This window comes from Fundulus heteroclitus, chromosome 9, assembly GCF_011125445.2.
Source record: "Fundulus heteroclitus isolate FHET01 chromosome 9, MU-UCD_Fhet_4.1, whole genome shotgun sequence".
Taxonomy (NCBI): domain Eukaryota; kingdom Metazoa; phylum Chordata; class Actinopteri; order Cyprinodontiformes; family Fundulidae; genus Fundulus; species Fundulus heteroclitus.
Genome location: NC_046369.1, coordinates 10,005,058 through 10,029,305, shown reverse-complemented (window position 1 = coordinate 10,029,305; position 24,248 = coordinate 10,005,058). Strand labels below are relative to the sequence as shown.

General features: G+C 38.6%; 1 protein-coding gene across 2 annotated transcripts; it reads right to left on the bottom strand.

Annotated features, from left to right (window-relative positions):
- Positions 1-692: 692 nt before the first annotated feature.
- On the bottom strand, positions 693-22,736 carry LOC105938303 (cAMP-specific 3',5'-cyclic phosphodiesterase 4C). Of its 2 annotated transcripts, XM_036140997.1 has the most exons (15): positions 22,581-22,736; positions 21,684-21,725; positions 19,747-19,783; positions 17,379-17,452; positions 17,244-17,293; positions 16,536-16,648; positions 12,599-12,692; positions 8,113-8,285; positions 7,929-8,027; positions 7,549-7,713; positions 7,348-7,447; positions 5,672-5,826; positions 4,922-5,044; positions 3,682-3,864; positions 693-2,212 (listed from the first exon to the last, which is right to left on the bottom strand). In XM_036140997.1, the coding sequence occupies exons 1-15, from the start codon at positions 22,610-22,612 to the stop codon at positions 1,646-1,648; spliced, it is 2,007 nt and encodes a 668-aa protein (XP_035996890.1). In that variant the 5' UTR covers positions 22,613-22,736; the 3' UTR covers positions 693-1,645. The 2 variants fall into 2 exon arrangements, with proteins under 2 accessions (XP_035996890.1, XP_035996891.1); XM_036140998.1 differs by lacking the exons at positions 12,599-12,692; positions 16,536-16,648; positions 17,244-17,293; ... (2 more) ...; positions 21,684-21,725; positions 22,581-22,736 and adding an exon at positions 10,699-10,993.
- Between the last annotated feature and the right edge of the window lie 1,512 nt (positions 22,737-24,248).

Below are 24,248 nucleotides of genomic sequence, written 5' to 3'. Positions count from 1 at the left end.
GAAAACTAGCTTTATTCCTGGAAAAGGTTCCTGCAGAGGAAACACATCTAAAATATGTCTGCTTGATGCATTTGTAGTAAGAAAAAAGTTAGTTTTGATGTATTTAACCAAGAGGGAAAATGAAAGTACAACATTTTGGTATTATTTGACCTGCTAATTACGGGAAAATTGGCCATTTATAATCGCTTGAAGATTTACTGGTGATTCTTTTTTCTTTTCCCCTTTCCCAGACTTATCCAGATTTAGGTAAAATAAAAAAAAAACATCTATATTTTCCACCCTGTGTAGGAACCCTGTGTACAGTGGTGTCAGGACGTCCAGAGTTTTCTTTGTATATGCTCTGATTAGTTGGAAATTAAATGAGTTACTTGCATTTCCATTTGATTGTGAGAAGATTATCAGATTCCTTCTCATTATCCTCATTAGGTATTAAAACAACAGAAATCTTCCATATGTAGCCTTAGACGTTGCTGGGGAGCTGCGATCTTTCGTGCTGGTCCATAAGACGTTAGTTTGTGGCCTGGCCTGCCTTCTGGTAGCTGTAGTCCAATGTCCTGTACAGTTTTTTGTGATCAGTAGGCCTACAGTGGGTGAAGCCCTTTGTGAGACTAAATACGAGAGCTGAACGGTAAAGACGGTAAAGTGCTACTGCGGACCGGAGGCACCCTGATTAAAAAAATGCTTCTTTTTTCTTTTTTTTTTTTCAGCACAAAAAACACACGAGACCAGCAAACATACAACAAGGAACAGTAGAGAAATTAGAACAAAAACAATTTAAAATATAAGGTAAAAAATAGAATAAAGCTCAAACTAATTACACATTGGTGTCTTTTCAACAGGCGAGACTGGGGTTCAGTCCAAAGTGTGCGGTTCCTGTGGTGCTACAAGCTGGTTTGAGTATGTGATTGCCTCATCTGCCAATTTCTCTATTAAAGGGATTTAAATAAATGTAAAGACACACACGTTGGACAAAGTCTCACTTTTTTTTCACTGAGACGAACAGGAAAGACAGTTTGGGGGTTCGGGTCGGGGGAAGGGGTTCAGTACACCTGTGCTACATTAGGTTTATGCTTCACTTCATACCCTGAGGTTTAGGTCCGTCGAGTTTCTCATCTACATCCCGTATTTGGTTAAATGACTCATTTCACACGTCACTCTTAAAAGAAACAAATCATACTCACTTATCCCAGCTCAAAAATCTTAGATGCTAAATCAAAAGAGTGGTGCAAAATAAATTTCCAAGACCCTGTCACACCACTGCATTTCACCGGATGTCACAGTTAGTTTGGAGGAAGACATTTCCTTTAGGTTTTGTTTACCTTTTGTGTGAGTACAAGCCTTAATTCCCCCGCGTCCCAGTTTGAATGCAGCAATTATTCATCAGGAATACTCCAAACTGAAGCTGCAGTAAACCAGGAGGGCCTATCAGGCACTCGGACAGAGGATAAAACATTTCATCTTGCTGGAAAAGAAAGAAAAAAAAATAAAACACAGAGGAGAATTGTTCCTCTGCTCTCCAGAGAGGGTGTCTCCAGTGTAAAGGGACTGTGGTGATTTTACAGACATTACTGGCAAAGGCTCGCCCTGCCCGTACGGCTCCGGCCCCCCCCCATTGTCTCTCCGGCAGGGCGGCTCGTGCTGGTCATTACGTTCCCATCCGCAGGCAGGCCACGCCGTCGCCCTCCTGGCTAAGCTCTCTGTTCCTGTCTGAACCGTCCGGCCCCGGGGAGGCCAGCGTCCTGTGTGGGTGGGGGCTCCGCACCGACATGGAGGCCAGACTCAGGGTCCGAGACGGGTGAGGCGAGGGGGGGCGGTACCTGCTGCCGTGGCCGCTCCGGGGGTCTGGAGACAGAGACGGAGAGGAGGAATCGTGACGCCTGTCTCCGCTTGTCTGAAACTCCTCCTCCAGGGGACTCTCCAGGTCAGACTCCGCCTCCTCCTCATCCTCCTCTTCCTCCTCCAAGGTGAGTTCAAACTGGAATTTGTCTCCTCCTCCTGAAGGGACGCCTCCCCCCGTCCCCGCGGTGCCATCTGCGGGTCCCACCTCGGCGCGGTGCTCGTCCGGGCTCGTCGGCGAGGGGCTGCGTGGGATCATGCTCTGGTACCACTCCCTGTTGTCCTCGAGCGTGTCCAGGATGTCCTGGGCGTCAGGGTGCACCAGGTCCGCCCAGGTCTCCCACAGAGGGTGCACGATGTAGTCAATGAATCCGACCTAGGTAAGAAAGTACAGAAGAGCAAAGTTAGTTCACAGAGTAAAACTTAAAGCCTGACAGTATCTTGAAAAAATTTTTTTATATCCCTTGACATTATACACAATATGATAACGTATAACCAAGCTGTTTTAAGGCTTCTCCCTCTTCAATTTTCCTCAAATTTCCTTCCATCCGACACCAAGTCAGTAATCTCACGAGACTTGCCGTGAGATTTTCCCACGAGACTTCCGGTGAGATTTGAATAAATAGGGCCGCTCGCTGTTGTTGAAGTTAGTGTGGGGCTGGTGTATGGAGCTGTTGCAGATACGTCTACCACCGAAGGTCGATGCTTTTGTTTTGAGCCTTGTAAAGAACGGAACTGGCCAGATTCCTTGGTTCCTATATATTGGGTGGTGAGCTAGAGACAGGCCTCGTTCCTCAGCCCGGAAAGAAGCGACTGCAACTCCCATCAGTGCGGTAGGAGGCACTGCATCTCGCTTCCCCCAACCCACATGCATCCATATACTAACCTTTCAATATCATTCAGCCCTTTGCTCATAATCAACCTTGTTGGACAATAATACAGCCTTGTGGGACTATATGAAGTAGATATATACTGTCGTCATTTCAGCTTTTAACTTTTTGCTCTCTCTCTTTTTCTTCATAGTAGGTACACCTGGTCTGGCGTTCTGTTAACTGTGACATCATCCAGAGAAGACGGCTCACCCGCTACTACCATCTAATGTAGAACAGATTACTAGATCAATGTGTGCTTCTGTGCTTTTTTGTCTCTCTTGTTGTGTCTCTGTTCTGTCTTCTGTAACCCCAGTCGGTCGAGGCAGATGACCGTTCATACTGAGCCCGGTTCTGCCGGAGGTTTTCCTTCACGTTAATGGGGAGTTTTTCTTCCCACTGTCGCTTCATGCTTGCTCAGTATGAGGGATTGCAGCAAAGCCATGTACAATGCAGACGACTCTCCCTGTAGCTCTACACTTCCCCAGGAGTGAATGCTGCTTGTCGGGACTTTGATGCAATCAACTGGTTTCCTTATATAGGACATTTTTGACCAATCTGTATAATCTGACCCAATCTGTATAATATGATTGAACTTGACTTTGTAAAGTGCCTTGAGATGACATGTTCATTATTTGGCGCTATATAAATAAAATTGAATTGAATTGAATTGAAATCGCAGACCACAGTTTAGTGACCAATTCTGTATTTATTCATTTGGAAAAACTGAACTGGCTTGTTTGTACTTTTTGTGTACAACTGTAAATATTGTAAATATTTTCTTTCCATATATATTACACCATTTTTTTGCACCTGAATTCTGTGTTGAGTCTCACTAAGCACATCATCAACATTCTCCCAGAGCTGAACTTAAAATCTTCTGATGTTCTGATGATTATAGCTTTTATTCTATTTATTCTTGTATCGGCATTTTCATAAAGAATTGCTACAAACGGTTTAGGTCAGATTGCCTTACTTGGCTCTTCTCTATGGAGGCGTTGTGTTTGTCGCACATAGGACTGATCTCCATCCCCTTGTCCCGCTCTCGGTCTCCCTGGGTGAAGAACTCCACCATGATGCGGTCCGTCCATTTTCGGTACAGCTCCAGTGGTTTGGTTGGGTTGCTCAAGTCAGCACAGTGGACCATGTTCTGTAGAACCTGCAGCAAAAAAAAAAAAAAAAAAAAAAGAGTTGGTTACAAACTGAAGGGCAACATTTAATACGAGGCAGAAGTTACTTTTTGAATGGAATGAACACAGAGGGGAAATAATAGCTTTCCCACTGGGTTTATGAGTCAAAATACCTGCAGCATCTTCATGCATTTTCACAAGTTTGGTAACAAGCAAAGAAATACACATTGCAGTGCAAAAAGTATCTGACCTCTAACAGATTTCTTCACTTTTATCCTTAATTTTTAACTATTTCAGATAATCCTACGAATTTTAATATCCCAAATTCTGCTCTCAAGCAGAAACTCCTGTGGATGAAAAAAAAATATCCCTGTGGATGAATGTCAGACCATCAGTTTGTGACCTTAAGTTCAGGGTCACTTGGGTTATTCCCAGGACAACAATTGCCAGTTGAATGAGAAATGAGAAATGAAATTAAGGTTTTGCTTCCAACACTGCAAAAAGGGAACTAAAAGTAAGTGAAATTTTCTTGAAATCATTGTGTTTTTCCTTGATTAGAGCAGGTAAATAAGACTATTTGCCAATGGAATAAGATTTTTGCACTTAAAATAGGAACAATTCATCTCCATCGTCTTATTTCAAGTGCAGGATGTCTAATTATCTTATTTTCGAGATGAATTGTTCCTATTTTAAGTGCAAAAATCTTATTCCATTGGCAAATAGTCTTATTTAGCTCTTCAAATCAAAGAAAAATATACTCATTTGAAGAAAGTTTTACTTACTTTTAGTTCCCTTTTTGCAGTGAAAACTTTAGGGTGCAATTATGTTTGCACATAGGCCCAGGTTGGTTTGGATAATTGTTTTATAATAAATAATAAATAAAATCCTCATTTGTACATATGTATTCATGTTATCTTTGTCCGATGTTTACATATGGTCTGAAACATTCAGACCATAACATACATGTGCACAACAGACTGTCTGTATTTACATGTTTGAAAAGCACAAAGACGGCTGAAAGAATCGCTGCACATATGTACTCATAAAATGTGATGATTAGATGACGGCATTTGGCGCTTCATTTACCTGGATGCGGTCAGAATAATTGTCTAGCAGCAGGACTCCCAAACTCGTCACTTTCTTGGTCTCCACCATCGTCTTCATGTCTGCCAAGAAGTTCATGTGTTTGGACATATCTGTGGCCAGCACCTAAACAGAGCCAGACAGCACACACAGAGCTGAAATCATCCCTACAACTCTAAATGAAATCTGTTCATTCACTAATCACTGAACAGTGATATGTATAAGGTACTAAGAGAGAAAAAATAAATAAATCTCTTTGTTTTACACTTTAATTTGAAATAAATAACCTATTTTGCCAAACCTGCATGCAGAATTTACGCAAAAAGAAGCTAGAAATTTTTGTTGTGATATTTTTTCCACGATATTCCCAATAAGGAATTTTTTAAATTATTATTATTATCAGATTATTAGACTTTTTTTGTTGTAAAATAAAGATCTGTATCTTATAATAATGTTAAAAATGTATTTGAAAGCATATAATTTAGTAAACAGACGCCCTCTTCAATTTTCATGCAGACATTTTCTGTCAGTTTTTTGCCCATTTTGGAAAACTAACATATCTATAGATGTCAGGGTTCAAAGATAGATGGACATACAGATATATTTAGACTATTATACATGGAATAAAGTCTGGAAATATACATATTTTACCCTATTTTCCTTCTTTTTCCCTACTTATTCACACCTAGACAATATTCATGACATTCCATTGTTTAGTTAGCAGGAATCCTTGTTAAAAAAAAGGGGACGTACCATGTCAATCACCATCTTTCGGAGGGAGTCCTTCTGTTTCTTGCTGAGGTTCTGGAAGATGTCACAGTTTTCCTCTTGCAGCAGCTTGAAGCCAACAGCGAGATGGTGGTTCTCCAGCACAGATGAATCGTTGTACATTAGTGCCAACTCGGAACCTCAAAGAAGGAAAGAGGAAGATGTCACTATCCAACAACACGGGACTTTAAACATCCATCCATCCATCCATCCATCCATCCATCCATCCATCCATCCATCCATCCATCCATCCATCCATCCATCCATTTTCTAACACGTCTATCCCTTGTGAGGTCACGAGGGGTGCTGGTGTTTTTCTCCAGCTGTCAATGAACGAAAGGCGGGGTACACCTGGACAGGTCGTCGCAGGGCAAACTTTAAACATCGTTCTATAAAAAAAAAATTCAAAGGCAGCATATGGTGGCCTGTTCTGTGATTTTGTTTAAAAATAAGTCAATTAAATAGTGGACAAAGTCAGTCACCCATCAATGTCACACTACTTAAAAATCAATGAAAGTTTGATTAACTAAAAAGAAATATGCTACCTTGACCTAAATTTATCAAGATTCTATTAATTATACTGTATTAAAATAAATGACGTTTCTCTTTTTTAGTTGCCTAAGATAAAAAATGGAACAAAACATGTTTTGATAATGTATAGTGCGTGTGGTGAAAGGGTTTGAGTGGGTTGTTTAAAATGATTTAAGATTTCTTCTTAAATAAATCCCTAAAAGGTGATCAAGACTTAATCACTTTAGCAGTTTTCTCTCAGTTATACCTAACAACATTAATTAACTTGCTAAGAGCAGACAGGCTGGAATTTCTTTATCTTTTTCAAACTGGAAAATCCAAAAACAAAACTGTTTAATTTTGGTATACTTACATAGAGGGGAAAATTGTACATTAAGAAATAATAATATTTTCTTTAACAAAATCACTTGTTAATTACTTTTAGCCCCCCTGCTGCTGTAGGGGATTGGTGCACTAGTGGTTATGGGTGTTTTCATCTTGGCATACACGTATTCATCCTTTCACTCTGAATTCACCAGGAGAGTTTTAATGCAGAAAAATGAAATTTCAGTGTCATCTGATCAAAGCAGGTAAAGTAGTAACAGTAGCATACATGATCAATTTGTTTGTGATAGTTTGACTTAAAAACTTTCTTCTTTTCTCCCTCACATGCCTCCCAAACGTACAGCTGGCTTATAGATGGTGTTCAATGTTTGTTATGGAGACTTAGTGACCACAAAATTGGATGCTTTCCCTTCTTCACCCTCCTGCTTACTAAATTTTATTTATTCATTTATTCAGAATAAGATTATGTTACTCCAGTAAGAAAGCAAGGATTTCTATACAATTATAATGAATCAGCCCGGTTTTGTCGATTCGTTAGAAGATGCATCAAAAGACATACAACTATTTTATTATAATAATATTATTCACAATATAATTTTTAAGCAGAAGAACACCTAAAAATACAGAATCACACTGTTTAAAGATTTGCTATTATAAGTATATTACTGTGTAACTACTCAAACACTTTTTGCTTAGTTCAAAAATTTAAGTTGTAAACGTTGAAATTGTAAAACTTTACCCAATACTATACTTCTTAATATCATATCTATTATCTCAGCTGAATGCAGAAACAGGGAGTAACATACTGGTGTTTATGAGGAACTGGTTGGTGACGCCTGGGTGGTCGACGTCATGGATGGCGCTTGCAAAAAGAGCGGCCATGATCTCTAGGTCTGTAAACACCGCCTTGGATGAAGAGAGACGACAAACCAGGGTCACTTCTACATTAACTCACGCTGAAAACGTCCCCTGAGTGGAAACGGTGAGAGTAAAACTCCTGAGCTCACCTCTAAAGCAGGAGTGGACAGGAGAACATGGGTGGACTGCACCACATCAGCTGCGTGGATGTTGTTGTGATAAGCTACGTCCGCATGGTAGTGGTCCTCTAAAGTCATCATGAAGGTGAGGAAGGTATCTGCTGGCACCTTGAAGGTTTTCAGAAGATCTCGCTCCTGTCAATAAAAAGGACAAACAACAAATAAAACATCAACCCTGTGTAGATTATCTTCTGTGTTCTTTTAATTAAACTTGGTGAACTACAGTTGAAGGCAGTTTTGTTTCCTTTGCAGTAATTCGTTTGCATCTAAACTTAGCTAATGGGCTCCATTTTTAATGCTTTTTTCACATCTTGTGGCGAAAACAATTTCTTGCACAGGGATTCTCTTACCTGGAAGATGGAGTACATGACCACCGTCAGAGGGCGGTTTCCTGCATATTCTGCTAGTTTGAAAATATCCATACCCCAGCGATTAAGGTCCTCAATTTCCTGTGAAGAACAATAACAATACCATGTAAATTATGAAGAACATTTCTTTGCATGTCTTTTAAAATTTCAGCGTGTGTGATCCCACTTTTGCCAACATGCTCTCATGCGGTGTGTTGACTCCAAAGCGAGGGATGAGGGCAGGCGCTAAACTCGGGCTTTGTGTGACCTTTTTCACACCGCTAATCTGTGACATCGGCCTTTTCTTCTTCTCCTTCTCCTTAGTAGGCGGAGATAGGATCTCCACGTCATGTTGCTTCTCTGTAGTAGGAAAAAAACAAAAAACAAACAAACACAATATTGGATATTGCTATCAACCAATTTACACCTTGGACAGGTAGTGAGAGCGAGTACGACATTATCTTTCCGCAGCTTCAGCAGCTCTAGCTTTGTTTCGAATTTGATTTATCCCACCCACCCAGCTCCCTAAGTCATGTCTACATTTAATTTATTTTGCTATCAGTTCACACACTTTGATCACAATCTAAAAGAAGCTATACAAAATGCAAAAGAAATCAGTTTTCTCTAGAGAAGCAAAGAGAAATCGGTCAGTGACACGAATCGGACAATCCTCAGCGCCTGGGCTGTTGAAAAAAACAAAACAAAGAACATATGACTATGAATGCTACAGGGTGTTCTGACAGCAACACTCTTCAGTGTAGGCGCTGTCACAGAGAGAAGACTTAATGTTAGGTATTTTCTACACCACGGAGACGTACAAAGGCATGTAAAACTAAATCATTTTTTCTTACAACACGTTGAGACATAGTTATTCAGGGTTAGTAAGGATAAAACAGGATGTAGCTTTTTGCTTTTCAGCTTCTTTATTATCATGGCTTTAGAAGCTTCTTTGAGATTTCAGAGTAAAAGTAAGGGATTTTCTCAAGATTATGCACACGGAGACTGTTGTTTTAGTGATGGTAGCCATGTTAATCACATTAGCCATGCAAATTGCTAACAACATGAAGAACCCAGTTTAAAATATGAACATGTAAGAATTTATGTTATTGTATTATGTTATTGTTCTTCAAAATAAATCCAAGCAGAATTAGAATATGTTAGCGAAAGCTTTACAGAAACTGGAGATCAGAAGTGGGCCACAAAGTTCTCACCGGTGCATCTCAAATTTTCTCTGAACTCATTTGGGTCAAAGCTGAAAACTACCACACATCGAGATAGTCGTAAATTGGTGCTGAGTATTCAACAGATTTTTTTTTTAGTAGAGGCTCCCCACAACCAGAGAAGACAAATTCTACACATGCATCCATTAATTTTCTATGTACTGGTAATCCTGTTCAGGATTAGGAATAGTTGGTGTTTATCTCAAGTCAGTGGACACATTATGGACAGTTCGTCAGTCCTTCAATACCCAGACATACCTAAAGGCAATTGACCATTTCAAACTATGGTGGTGACTGGAATCAGCTTTTTTCACCTTAATCGGTCCTCACATGTGACTGATGGGTCATAAACATAAAAGCTGGATCTTTTTTTAAGATGATGCAAGGAGATATTTAAATACTTAAAATAAAACAGGCTGCAAGATAGCAAGGCATTCAGGCGTTAATAGTGTTGAATGAAGTACAACAAAGTTGCTCTGTTTTGTCCTTTTAAAGCTTTCAGCCATTGTACATGGAGGATTTATAAATGATGGCAGCCTTTTCGAAACCTCTGAGTTAAGGTAAGAGTCAACATTCTTCAGGGAATACATACAGAGAATGGGTGTTACTAAAGCTAGCCATGCCAGTCAGGCTAATAATGACCATAACATGCTAAAGACAGTTTAAATGTCAACCTTTTTTCTCTCTTTGAAAATAGTAAAAACAGTAAATAATTAGTTGTTGCTAATGGCAGAAAGGCTGGAAATATGTATATTTTCAATTCTGGTCTTATAGTTTTAAAAGAGAAATCAGATAAAAATAATATATTTAGTACAAAGGTATACAAAGACTAGAGATTGGAAATTCGCCTCAAAATTATTATTCTAGTTTTCAGTGTTTCAGTATATTTTTTTTATTAAGGATGGTCATGCAATTTGGCATATTTTCTACACAACACAAAACAATGACCTTGCGAACAACTGGAATTGCTCCTGCATCAGAGGTAAAATAAAGAAACTGTGATTTCAGCTGTGCAGAAAATCCAGAGAGGATGTTGCATATCCTGTTTTCGTGATGTGTAAAGAACTCTGTGGTCGAAGGTACAGAAAGAAGAAAGAGGCTGGTATTGTTTTAAGCCCAACAACAAGAGGTTCTCACATTTTCCGAATGCAAAATAAATAATAATAATAAAATAAAAAAAATTAAGGAAATCCTCAGCAATAAGAAGAAAAAAAGCCCAGACACAAGGTTTTTTACCAGCGCAGCAGATATGATCTCCATACCATCTGATAACACAAAGGTGCTGTCCCAGCAGACATGGTTGTGTTAAAATGACTCATCCATTTTTGTAAAGACCAAAAAAAAAAAAACGATCCTCCTACTTTGACTTCTTTACCTCACGGTCACATATTATCCTTTGTATCTTCCAGCCATGATTGCTCTCATTAGCCTGGCAGCAGCGACTGCCTGATCAACATCCAGATCTGAGCCTCGATACAAGCACACGCCACCGTTCAGACGGATCAACGATCCTAACAACATCTTCGCAGGAGGCACCGTCTGGCCTCTCTCACCTCTCTCACAGTGCCTCCTCTTCCTCACGCCCAGAGCCATGGGGTTCATCTCCAAACGCAGCCAGGCTGGAGGCATTCATCTCAGAACGGAGCCTGACTGACGGCTCCATCCTCATTCGGCTGGACCATCCTGCCAGAGGGGCTGCCGAAGACTGAGCCTCCTATTGATGCAACACGCCGTCGGATAATACTCAACCTAGTTGCCACGACAACGCCACACAATGTGTCCGGGAATGCTGCCTGTTTCCGCACCTCCTCCTGCTTCAGAGACGGAGAAATCCTCACCTTCCCAGTCTGTTCGCTCCTTCAGAAAATTGCTCTTTTTGTTCCCTCAGTTAGACAAAAATGTTTCGTCTGCATTCTTTATTTACGTTTTCTTTCCCTATCCCTATATCCGTGTGCCTATAGTTTCCCTGTTCTTATATATTGCATTTCTTAATTTTGCATAAATTTCCTCCTCCTAATTTACATTTCATTTTTCTTTTATCATTTGAATTTTCTCTTTTCTCTGATATTTTATAATTTCTTTAAAATCGAGCCACACATTTTTGTTAATTTTTAATACCACTCGCCTGTTTCCTGACCTTAAATATAACACAAGGTTTTCCTCTCCAAACACATACCTATAATGTCCAAGAAAACACAATTAATTTTTATTTCCAATCCTATTCATCTACAACCTCATATTGTGCAGTTCAGCTGATGTATATTACACAAATAAACCAAAAGGATACCTGGTTTTTACAATTTTTTACATGTAAAAATAGGAAAAATGTGACATATATTTGTAGAGCAACATTTTGCAGCAATTACACCTGCAAGTGTTTTGCCATACATCTACCGACTATGCATAACGGAAGACCAAGATTTTTGTTAGCGCAGTCAGATTAGATGAAGAGCATTTATGCGTGTACGGGGAGCAGCAGAGGAATATCAGCCAGTTCACTGTCTGTAGAACAGCAGCAAGACTGGGTCTCTTTACTTCTGTTTATAGTCGCTTATATTAGAAGCCAAATAGGCGACTGCATGTTCAGAAACGAACCCAAGAAAAACTGTGACCCACAGAATTTACAAGCAACCTTAGAAAAAAAACAAGTGGACTTGGCAATGGTGCTAAAAACCATTTGACAAGATAAACGTAGCTATTAGTAGCTAATACACGGAGGACATGTTGACATTGTCACATTTATGATACTCAGCGGCTTCTGCACTAGTTATTACGCGCTTAACAGCGAGGTGGTTGCTGCGCCAGTGTGAAAAACTTACATACATACTTTTAGTTTGTGATTATCTGTATTGTTTAATTTATCTCGTGCTTTCTTAATAAAGTTTTAACGTTCATAATTTTTCTTTGTGCAGGAATCAAAATTTTCTCTCTGAAAGTTGCTATATAAATAACATTTACGTTCATTTGATGATTTGTTTTGTTCTATCACATAACATTATTACAAATACATTGAATTATGTGGCTGTAACATAATAAACCGTGAAAAGATTAAGGTGTTTTAAGACACTCTATGGTAACTTGAACAATCAAAACAGTTGTTTTCTTACATAGTAAAACTTATAATCTATTAATACCTTTGTTCATTCATCATTAAAATTCAACAAACTCCATTGAGCTTTGTCAGTTTTAAAAATGAGCTGCACCCCAGATGCAGCACAAATACATTTCTCATTCTCTCCTCCCACAGATTTCAATATATTTTACTGTCACTGGTATTTATAGTGAAATATCTGCATTTTAGATTTTGTGTGGGATTCACCTCTCTCTAAAAAATAAAACAACTCAAGGCCATTACAAAAATTAATGGTATCTCTTCGAGTAGGTATTTAATCTATAATATTTGTTGATCAAGCTGTGTTGAGCCCACTTCTTTTATAATGTAAAAAAACTCACCGAGGAAAGTGCTGGCAATGAACTCTGACACCTGGTTCCCTGAGCGGCTCGTCTCTGATAGCTGCGTCAGCTCACGGTTCAGCATCCTCTTAAACTGTGGAGCAAAAAAAAAGAAAAAAAAAAAAAAAAAAGATTTAGCAATCTTTAAAAAACAGCATATGCGCAGTTACTTTTGAGTTTGTGTCTTTATGTATTAGTTCTATGTTTGAAAACTGTCTCAGTTACTTCGGATGGTAAAAACTCAAAGACACTTCCAAATTCTAATAATAAATCAACTTTATTTAGTGAATTTTGTTCTCTTTTAGGGAGCAGTGGGCTCCCAAAGTGCAGTGCTTCTGGATGCATTTGGGGCAGTGTTGCCAAGTTTGCTTATTTTAAGCGATTTTGGGCCTGTTTTTGTCTAAAGTTGATTGCAAATCTCGAGAGCCTCGGGTTGCATTTTTTTTTTAACTTGTTTTTGAATGAATGTTAATTATTTGGGCTTCAAGTTAAACCCTTTTATTAACTCCCAGCTCCCCACAATAAAGCAAGACATGAGCGACAGGTAATTTGCCCTTTGCACACCTTAATTTTCTTGTTTTCGTGCCCGCATAAGTTGACTCGGCAAACCCCAAAGACACTCGCCAGACCCAAAACTGACAGGGAAACGAGTGATGAGACAGAGTGAGTTGCAGTAAGTGGAGAAAATATGGGGAAAAAAAATCTAACAAAGAGTTGGAGAGAGAGAGAGTGCATTGAAAAAAGGATTTAGCATAATTTTGATGTTGCTTACAATGCCATAATAAATAAATACTTACAAGCGGTGTCCGTACTACAGTGTGGTGGGTTGCCTATTGGTCTTGCTTACATAGGGGTGGTTGTTTGTTTCTCTCGTAAGAGGGATTTGAACCTCAAACCTGTGCCCTTTCCAGGACACAAGCACCCTGCTCTAACCTTTAGGGTCACCACTCCCCTCAGTTCTGAGCTAGATGTAGTAAACTATTCTAAGTACTTTACAAATTTGGCTAAAACTAGCTAATAAACTTACTCAATATAATATGCAAAAAATTGCTAACATGCTAAAGTTAGCTATCATGCTAAGGTTAGCATGTTGGTTAACACTGGCAAATTATCTAACATTAACCTTCTTCCTCTGCTATGCTAAAATGAGATGACACTAGTAGGTTACCTAACATTAACCTACACCATCTAACATGCTGACAACTGGCTAATGTTCTATAATTAGTAAAAAGGCTAATGTTAGCTAACATTCCAACATTAGCTCTTTCAGAGCTAACCTCTTTGCAATCAGTGCTGGCAGATATCTCACAAGACATATCACCCCCATAGCCTCATTTTGCATGTTCTCAAATATTTCTATCTGTTATAATGTCTCTCAGGCATTTCTTTAACTTTTACTGCAAATCAAGAACAGATAGCTTCTGTAACAGGAGCAGTAGCCTTCCTGGGGTAAATTTGGGGACACTAAACAAAATAATATTAATATATATATATACAGTATATATATATATATATATATATATATATATATATATATATATATATATATATATATATATATATATATATATATATTAACAGTTATAACTTTTCAAAAACATTCCTCCTGACAATTTAGCAAGATTAGGCATGGCTGAGCTTAATTTGGAACAGTTTAGAAATTGTGAATAAATAGGCTATATTGTTTAATGTTTGTAAGGAGAAAAAAAACTGTATTACATATAACCACATTCCAAATTAAGAATTCCAGTGCACACATAATCTAGCCACTGATGCTTAAGGTGGATTTGGTTATGATATAGTTCGTAGATGTGATGTTATTGAATATTTTCTTGATTTTAGTTTATCATAATATAGTCTATCATAACAATCAGCAGAGGGGGAGACCAGGGAGCACAATATTTTATTCCCAAAGTCAGAGGCAGATTATTGCAAATCATATACAGTATATGTGTTTACCATCCTGCTTTGTTTTTGACAGATGCTGCCAACAAACAACTTTAACCCGAGCCTGTCAATAATTTACAGAAAAATAAAAGCCACTTAATAGTACATTCAATCTGATGGAGTTTGAATAATTTTGTAGAAACAAATGGGCAAATTCAATCTTTAGAAGTGCAAAGCTGTTAACAACAGGCCCCTGAAAATGTGCATCTTTAGCAGCTGCAAAACTTGAAAATTATTAAGTTAAGAGGAGCTGATTGCAAGGCTGTTATGTGGTATATGTCTAGCTGGTCTTTAATGTAAAATTGCATTAAAATCCTTTGACGTTTAAAATTGTAATGGGAGGGAAGGTGAGGCAGGTTTATTTATGAAGCACTTTTCAGTAACAAGACGATTCAAAGTGCTGACAAAGTTCACAGGGTATGAGTATTTATTTTTATATTATATTTTGTTTTAAATTAAAGTTTTTGAGTTTTTGAGTCTGAAGCACTTTCAGATCATATTTCTATGATGATTCTTATCATGTAAAAATAAACATGGACCACTTTTGTCATTTATATCATCATCGTAGATTTGAAATATTAATATTCTGCTAATTATAAAAAAAAAAAAGCAAAGCTCTGTATTCAATTATACGGCAAAAATCTGTACTATCACGAGAGAAGAATTAAAACAGTGATGCTATTCCTGCCAAGAAGTTTTCGGGAAACAAAAGTGTTCATTGTTCCTTCTTGCATTTATCACCGTGGTGATGTCCACACTGATTATGTAACTGCTTCGGCACGTGGTGACTGAGGGAGAAGGGAAGGGGTCTGGGTGAGGAAAGATGCTAAGGCGTTTACATGTGTGACACATATATGGCTGCACCCAAACACATGCATCATCCTTATGGTAATACGTGTAGGTTATTTATTTCCTCCGCTATGATTCAGTACTTTTTATGAGCAGGCAAACACATAAGCATAGAAGGTTTACATATGACATGCTTATTAGGATGCTTCTTCTCTGATTATTCTTCTTTTTACTATATCTGTATCCCAGTCTTGCAAAAGATCTGACAGGCAGGCTAACTCCACATTATGCCAAGGCAACCCCCCGCCCCACCCATGCAAAACCTGCACCACCAATCGGTAGATCCAAGTGTAAACAAGGAAACCAGCTCCACTTCCCTGTCACTCACCTGTCTGAGTCTCCAGCACAGAAAAACCCAAACTGCCAACAGAACCATGTCAGCCAACGCATGCTGGTGTTAGTGGCAGCAAAAATCCAAGTTTTTCCAGTGACTGATCGACTGTAATCTGCCCCGTAAGTCCTGCAGCATGGAGTGTCTGAACAAGAAAAGCAAGCCGAATAGAAGTCGAAGTGGCCACAGTCCCAGCGCTGTTTAGGAGATAAGGCGTCAGGAAATAATGATGGGATGGAGAGAGCTCTAACATATGGAGCAACGGGGTGGGTGTTGACTGCAGTCGCTTATCCAGCTACTGTTACACACTGTCAATGAGAAAGAGGGATGCAGGGAGATTCTGTGAGGAACTCTCCTCTCCGTCCTGCATGCTGCCCCCCCATCTCCCTCTGACCAATCATATTTGTCTGACTTAAGAGGTTGGGTGGATAACTGAGAGCTGATTGGCTGAGGGTGTGATTGAGGAACCACACAGAGAGGACAAACAAAAAGAAGTTATGCTAATTAACTCTTTCAGAAGAGGAACATTTTATTCATGAAGCTCAGTGTGTCTTTTCACACTAATGGATTGCTGTTCTTTCTTCATATTGGACTTTAACATTTTTTTTAAGTCAATATAAATGCATTTTTGTCTGCTGTGTCAATGACATATATAAATTATTCCCATTTTACCTCTAAGGGCAACCCCTGCCTTTAAAGGTAAAAGGTAGATAGTACATGACATTTAGAACCCAGAAAGACCGTGTAAAATATTAGGAAACAGTTGTAGCTTCATTGTGTCTCAGGAAGCTGAGCGGCGTGTCTGTTTACCTTATTGGACGCCATCTCACTGACTGAATGTCTCGTCTGCAGCGTCTCCAGCTGGTCCAGACACCAATCCAGCTCTTCTAGAGTCTCCATCGCTAGCTTCTGATAGGGCTCTTCTAAAAAGTCACGCAAACAACATGTTTCAGGTCAAAATAGTGAAACCACAATCTTAGGTTCAGAATGAAATGAGTATCGATTTTAAGGATTTTCAGAAAATATTTTAATAATTAGCATTACGGTTTAAAAATTGAATAGAAATGTCAGTACTGACTAATCCACAGACTTTTTATACTCACTAATTACAAGCAGACAGATGAGGATGGTTGCCTATAATTTCCATTTAAGCTAACATGTATCAACTTGTTAGCAGGCTTTTAGAAAAAAAACATTCAGGTTATGTAAAAATCTGGGTTATTTGGGTGGTTTTTGTTGTCCTTAAGATTTAAAAAGAGTAAACAGAAAGGTTTGATAACGAATAGCTTCCACTTTCACCAACGACAAACGATGACAGAGTTGTTTTCATCCATACAAAAATATTCAAAAATGGAGAAATTCTGCCAGGGTATGTAAACTTATGAGCACAGCTGTATCATGAGCTACAAGCCTGCACACAGTTAAATAGGAAAAGTTGCAATAATACTGGTATATGCCTTTAAAGCCAACAATGTTTACCTGTGGCTATAACTTCACAGTGTCTGTTCATAAACTGACCTGAAATACACGGCTTGCACAGAGGAGGCTGACTGGCGCTAGATGGTCGTCTGGAAGAAGACACAGATGTGGTTTTGGTAAATTAAGCAAAGCCATTGAGTAGTTTGTCATTCGAAACAGTAATTCCGCTCTTACTTGTTTACCACACGATCTTGGAGATGTGTAAGAGCAGCAACGTTACTTCTTACTGTTCGCAGACTGGCCAGAACCTGCAGATATGTGAGAAGATGAATGAATAAACCTGAGACAGTTCACCAGTTAACGCCTTGGCAGAGCAGGACCAACTGTTGCCACCTTAAAACCCTTATAATCTCTACACTTTCACAGCCATTCATGCTAATGTGGTTTTATGAAACTTAAAAAGATGATGTTTGAGCTGTAAGGTTATTTAAAAAGAAGTATATTGCTATTTGTGCTGGAAATCACAACAGGTCACAGTTACGATAAAATAGCAAAGTGGTGAAAAAACAATAATAGTAACTTGTTTCAGCAATAATGTTTAGGCTTTTTGCACCAATTTACTTTTGCAATAGAGAGTTTCTTTACAGAGATAATCTTATCTTAAGTTTGTAACCTGTTTAAAATGTAAAGTTCATTATTATGGACAGTTGACCAACATAATATTTATAAAATAACTATAGACTTCTTCATCAATTACTATGTAATGGAAACCTTTAAATAACAAAAGCTAATAACAACCTTTAGACATAAAGGTTGTTGTTTTAAGAAGGTATAATCAGCTTTGACCACTAATTACCTTTCAAAAGGATCAAAGTAAACAAGTAGAATTATTAATTGTAATATCCTGTTAGCAAACCCCATTTGGAAAACTTGATATCAATATAAAAGGTAGGAAAATACTCAAAGTTCTGCAATACTAAATTTAGCTAATTTCCTTGTCTTTAGGTCTTGCTTATAGTTGACGGCTGTCAGAGAGATAAAGTAGATAATTACTTGGTACGGAATTATGTTTATAAATGTTTATTGAGCTTACAAGGTTGTACTTTAAACTGAAAGATTTAGTAGAGCAACACTAGATGAAATATATAGAATTTGAAACGTTTTAGCCAAATATAGATTTAGCTCACTATTTGGGAAGAAACAGGATGTTTTTTTTCCCTTTCTCGCACTTTTATAATGCATATTCAAGTTATGAATGATTTAAAAAGTTTACAGATTAAACTATGTCTACAAACCATTTATAAGCGTCTATAAGAGAGCCTTATTGTAAAGTGGTACTGCAAGTAAATTATCCCAATTATTTCATCAACCTGCTTATCAGGTATGCTTTTTTAAAAATTTGGAAAATGTAGTTTCAAAACAGTGTAACCTTTTTAACAATGATGAGCTGCATTACCACAGCATGATGCTGCCTACACCATGTATTTTTATATAGACACCAAGAGTTTCTCTGTTTGTCTCTGACAGACATTTATCCAAAATGGAGTATTTTTCTCCTTTTTTTTTGTAAGCGAGGGAAAACTGTAGCAGCATCTTTCCAGCCAGTTGACAGGCAGTGTGAATCAACAGGTGGGGGAGGGGAGGGGGGTCGTGTTACTCTGCTGGAGAAAACTCGCATCCTTCTGGTATTTTCTCTGGAATCTCATTAAAAAGAGATTCCAGAGAAAATTTTTTTGATACCCTTGCAATAACCTTTATATCAGTAACTAAACCACGACCATTTAGGTGTAAGGTGCTATTTCACATTATTTTAGCTTTTAAATATCACTGGTATCACTGACAAATGGTCTGATCTGAATCATTAAAATGTCAAAAATCCACTTGGTTTACACATCTCAGGCAACAAATGCACAACATCACTCAATGCACCAATGTACGTAGATGAGTTTCCTGATGTTTGCAGGACAAAAAAACAAAAACTGAGTTTCCTGTAGGTGAACCCAGAATAAATGAATGGAAAAATCCCCTGTGCACAGAATGCTCAGGGGATAAATAGTTAGAACAAGCTGTGCAGTAGAAAGAGAATGTGTGTGGGTGTTTTCTGTGAAACATGAACCATCTCTTATTTCTCAGACTGATGAGTAACCTCCATCATGATGGCACATGGATTATATGGACAATTACAAAAACAATTTCACAATATGAATTTTGAGGGGGGAAAAAAAATCCAGCTCCCTCCACAGAGAAATAATTTTTAATTGGTGCAGACCAAACAGAGTTTGGCAGCAAAGGGTATGTTATACTTTAGATGGGAATTAGTGTTAAACATATTCATTAAATTTGGTATTTTTCTTAGTTTGTCAGATTCTGGCATGCAGAAACTCACGTCTTAGAATATTTCAACCCACTGAAATCTAAAAAAATGATCTTAGGGAAAGTTTCCTTCTCAGTAAATAATGTTTTCATGGTCCAACTAAGATAGCTGAACTAATAAATCTCTCATTAATCATTTACTCCAGAATAGTTGCTGGTAAATATGTTTTAATCAGGTCATATATGATAACAAAATGGACTTTCAGGGATATGCATTAATGGCACTAACCTGTGCAAATGGAGTCACTATCATGTCTTCTCCATGCCTGAAACACCACACACAAAATTCTGGTGAAAAAGCCATTTAAGTGAAAAGGCACATGACTCAAAACTCTCAAAGCATTCACAGACAAATAAAGACGATACACAAGGATCTTGGAGGAAAGCTGGAACCATGTCTGGTCCGAACTTATGGCTTGGTAAAGGGAACAGAGAGTGGGTCCTATTATTTGCACAAATGCAGTACATCTCAAGAGCTGGATCAGAACAGAAAGGGAATACTGAAATAACTTGGACTGACTGGGTTGAAATGTAGCAGCAACAATCCAGAGACTGACCCGTGTTTCTTTGAGCTTCAGAAATATCACACAAGGCCCCCGAAACAGGTTTGAGTTTTTAGAACAATAAGCAGACGGGGAGCAGTGTTCATGCTCTAAGTGCTGTTTGAAAAGGTGTCCACCGCATGCACCTTAAAGGGATAGTTCAGGGTTTTATTGTTATGAGGTTATGGCTAAAAAATACCTCACCTGCAGTTAAAAACGTCCTGAGGATCTTTGCTTTTATGTACATATAAGGACCATACCATCTCAAACACATGCTTGAAAAGCACAAGTGTTAAATGTATCATGTCTCCTAAAGAGCTTTACACCCTTTGGACTAGTTTACATCTTGCGCTACTACAAGCTTAAACTGTAATGTGTTTTATTGGGATTTTATGCAATAGAAAGTAGTGCATAATTGTGAATTAGAAGAAGAAATACAGCTTGTTTTCAAAAATTAAAAGAAATATCCATTTGTATTCAACCCCCTCCCCCTTTACTCTGACAGGCCTACATGAAATCCATTGAATTAATTAGTAATGTCAGTATAAAAACAGCTGTTCTGCGAAGGCTACAGAGGTTCTGTTAGAGAACGTTAGTGAACAAACATCATGCAGATCAGGGAGCACAGTGTACAGGTCAGTGATGGAGTTGCTGAGTGGTTTAAAGCAGGGTTAGGTTATAAAACATTATCCTAAGTTCTGAACATCTACCAGAAAACCATTGAATCCATCATCTTAAAATGGAAAGAGCATGGCAGAACTGGAACCCTAAGACCTGAAATGACATGAAATTGAAATAGAGCATTGACCAGAGAAACTCTGGAGGATCTGCAGAGATCCACAACTCAGGTGGGCGGATATCAGTCGGACAAGAAGTCCGGGCAGGAAGACAACAGATGCTCTCTATCCAATCAGATACCACCTGAAGGACTTTGCAAAGATAAACGGAAAGAAACTCCAGTTTCTAGATGTGCAAAGCCGGTAACTCCAACTGGAAATGCAGTGAATTTTCACATTATTTCTCCCCTTGCCTGGTGGACCACCATCTGTTGGACACTCTTTTCCTTTTGGAAATGATGGATTTAACAGTGCTCCAGGAGATGTTGAAAGCCTCGGATAACGTCTTATGAGACAACTCTTCTAAAAGCTCAACTTCATCTCTAACAGGTCTGCTGTGTCCCTTAGTCTTCATGGCGTATTTCAGCCACCCACTGAAGGCTTCTAAGAGATTAATCTGCACATATTGGATTTACTATTTAGGTACGTTTACAAGGCTCTGTGTTTTCTGCAGGTGAGATTTTTACCAGTCGTAACTTTTTAACGCCACTCTACGTAAAACCTCTGATCTATCCCTTTAAGCACCTTCATATATCATGCTGTTTGGGGAAATTAAGACAGTTTGTGCATCAGTTTCTAGCAAACATTTCAACACCGAGTAAAATCAGCGCCAAATTCATTCTCCGAACGAAAAATGAAACATGGGCGATTTCAGTTCTGTCGAATGCTTGCTAGGACTTCGTGTTCAAGACAAGGTGACGCGGAAGCAGAAGGGTCAGGGTACACGAGGGAGCCCAAAGGGGACAGACAGGAAAACAAAACACAAGAATCTTCACACGTTGTCTCACCGAGGCAGCCAATTAACTTCCCAATGCTTCAATCCTTCCTCCCTTCAAAACAAAGCAGCAAGAGCCATTGGTGGTCGAGGCCCTGTGTACACATTGACTGGCTCTAAACAGACTTCTAGCTACACAGATAAATCTTCACAAATGGAAGGCAAAACAGGGCCACTAATCTGCATTCCTAAGAGGCTTTAAAGATAGATGCAAAATAATGCCAACAACAGGACCTATAAAAGACAGTAATGTAGAAATGCACCAACCAGGCTTTCCCTGAACAATTTTTCTTTAAAGCACAGTAACATGTAAAACAAGAAAGCCTTTCCTGCATGTTCCTATATACAGGTGGTAGTTTGGTGCAGAAATGGAAGAAATTATAAGTTTATCCTCACTTATTGATCAAGATGTTGGTCCTGTACCTTTGTCTATTTCTACTAAACTCAAAAAAATTGTCTCAAAGCGGTTGGTGCTTTCACAGAACCAAAAAGTTTGGTGTTTCACGTTTAATTCATTTGATAAATTGAAAAGAAAAAGTAAAATCAGATTTTCAGCATCTGGCCTGATAATCACCAATCCAGGGAGAACTGTCAGATTTCGACAACTGACTCAATGATCGGTGCATCTCTACTTAAAGTGAGCCATAGATTCAAAGTGGTCTTTTTCTGTACCTTAGCATGTTGTTCAAAAGGTTACTGTTTTCAAATGATTCAAGTGTACATCTTCTTTTAGGCCTTCAAGATGACAAACCAAAGGACAGAAACTACATGCAGCTGATAACTGTTCTACAGCACACCTCTGATGCAAATCAAGCTGCTCCATCGTTCAGCTGCAGACAGAGCGTGTGCTTAAGGGTTGCTGGTTTGTAAGCGGTACCGTTCAAAGAACACAGCGTGTTTAATTACTCACAGGTCGCTGGCAGTGGACGAGTTGCGAGACATGGTTTTGGGCGACAGGTCAAAGTCTGAGTCGGAGCGGTAGAGGAAAGACTCGCGGCGCTGACTGTGAGGGAAGTTGCCCTGAAGTACCAGACCAGAGCCCGGGCTAGTCTGAGAGTCCAGTGGACTGCGACCCACCGACAGGCCATTCTCCACATCAAAACTGCAAAAACAGAACAGAAGATATCAATCACAAGCCACAATCACAATCACAAGCCATGGATTTAGATGCAGTTTTTTTTTCAATTTTCATTAAATAATGCCGAGTTAAGCTTTGCTGCCATCATATATAACAGCTGTGGAACAAAAGCAGTGGAGTATGAAATAAAAATTAAGGCATAAGATGTCAAATAATAGATACAATGTATAATTTCATAGAATAAACATACTCATACAGAGCCTATGGCACAGTTAGTGCAGTGGCTGAGGATGCAAACTCATGCTAAAACAGGGCAAATAAACCAGATGGAAATAGATGGAGAAAAAGTTAAGTTTACGCAAACTTACACATCTAGATTAAACTAATGTCAGGGTTCTATAAAATGCTTCCTTTAAAATCTATCAGATTTTTCCAAACTCAGATTTGTTATTTGTTTCTCCAGCTTTTATAGCATTCTGAACATTTGATAATTGTTTGCAAAAATAATAAAACAGTACTTTTGTTGTATTATTTCACATTTAAAGCACATACAGTTTATGCACCACCAATCAACATTAACTTCAATTTAACGTTGGCTAAAGTCTGAAAAGTTGTTCAATGACCCTTTTCCTATTTTTTTTTTCTCAATCAACTTAAAAAAAAATACAGAAAAGCTGGAAGTCTCCAAATTTATGGCCTAAAATATCAGCAGTTTTGATGCAAATTATTCGTTTACTCCTATGTGTCCAATTTGACCATTTAATCTATGAAGAAAAGGCAGTCAAGTTTATAATGACAGATGAATGCTTTTACATTACAAAAAAAGGTCAATTAATTTTCAGGGTTGATGTGAATAATAATAATAATAATATTGATCACCATGGTTAAATCTGAAAAAAAGAAAAAAAACAAGACTCATGGTTAATAAAAATATGCAATTAACTGAGTTTTGATGCACCAGAGTGTTTAAAGCACAGACGCACAACTGGTTGATGTGGATCATTCACTGTACGACTGCATGGACAAATGCTTTAGCAGCAGAACAAGGATGAAAAGGAAAAGAAATTGCAAATATTAGTTTCTGAAAAGCGTGCTGAATAAATCCACCGACAAACAGCACAAAAAGCCGCTTGGTTCCTTTTCGTTGCAAAGCGGGTCACCTTGTGATTACTGGCTGTTCCCAGTCAAGCACACACATACGCACATCTTTCTGTCCGCCATCCCCACATGACGTCAACGCCGGCGCGTTACGTCAGCACAGTTACGACCCACAAACCCGGCACCAGTGAGAGCTGCTACGCTCCAGTTCAGGGCCGAGGCAGCAAAAAACAACTTTTATGAGCAGAACGGCAGAGTTCAAAACTAGATTTTATGGGTAGGCACAGAAATAAGTGATTACTCTCCATCTTTGATTGAATCTGGTGCTTGAAACCAAACCCCATCAGACCTACTTTGGTCTAAATAAAGCCCTTTTGAAATCCTTCCGATCTGGATCGGGCC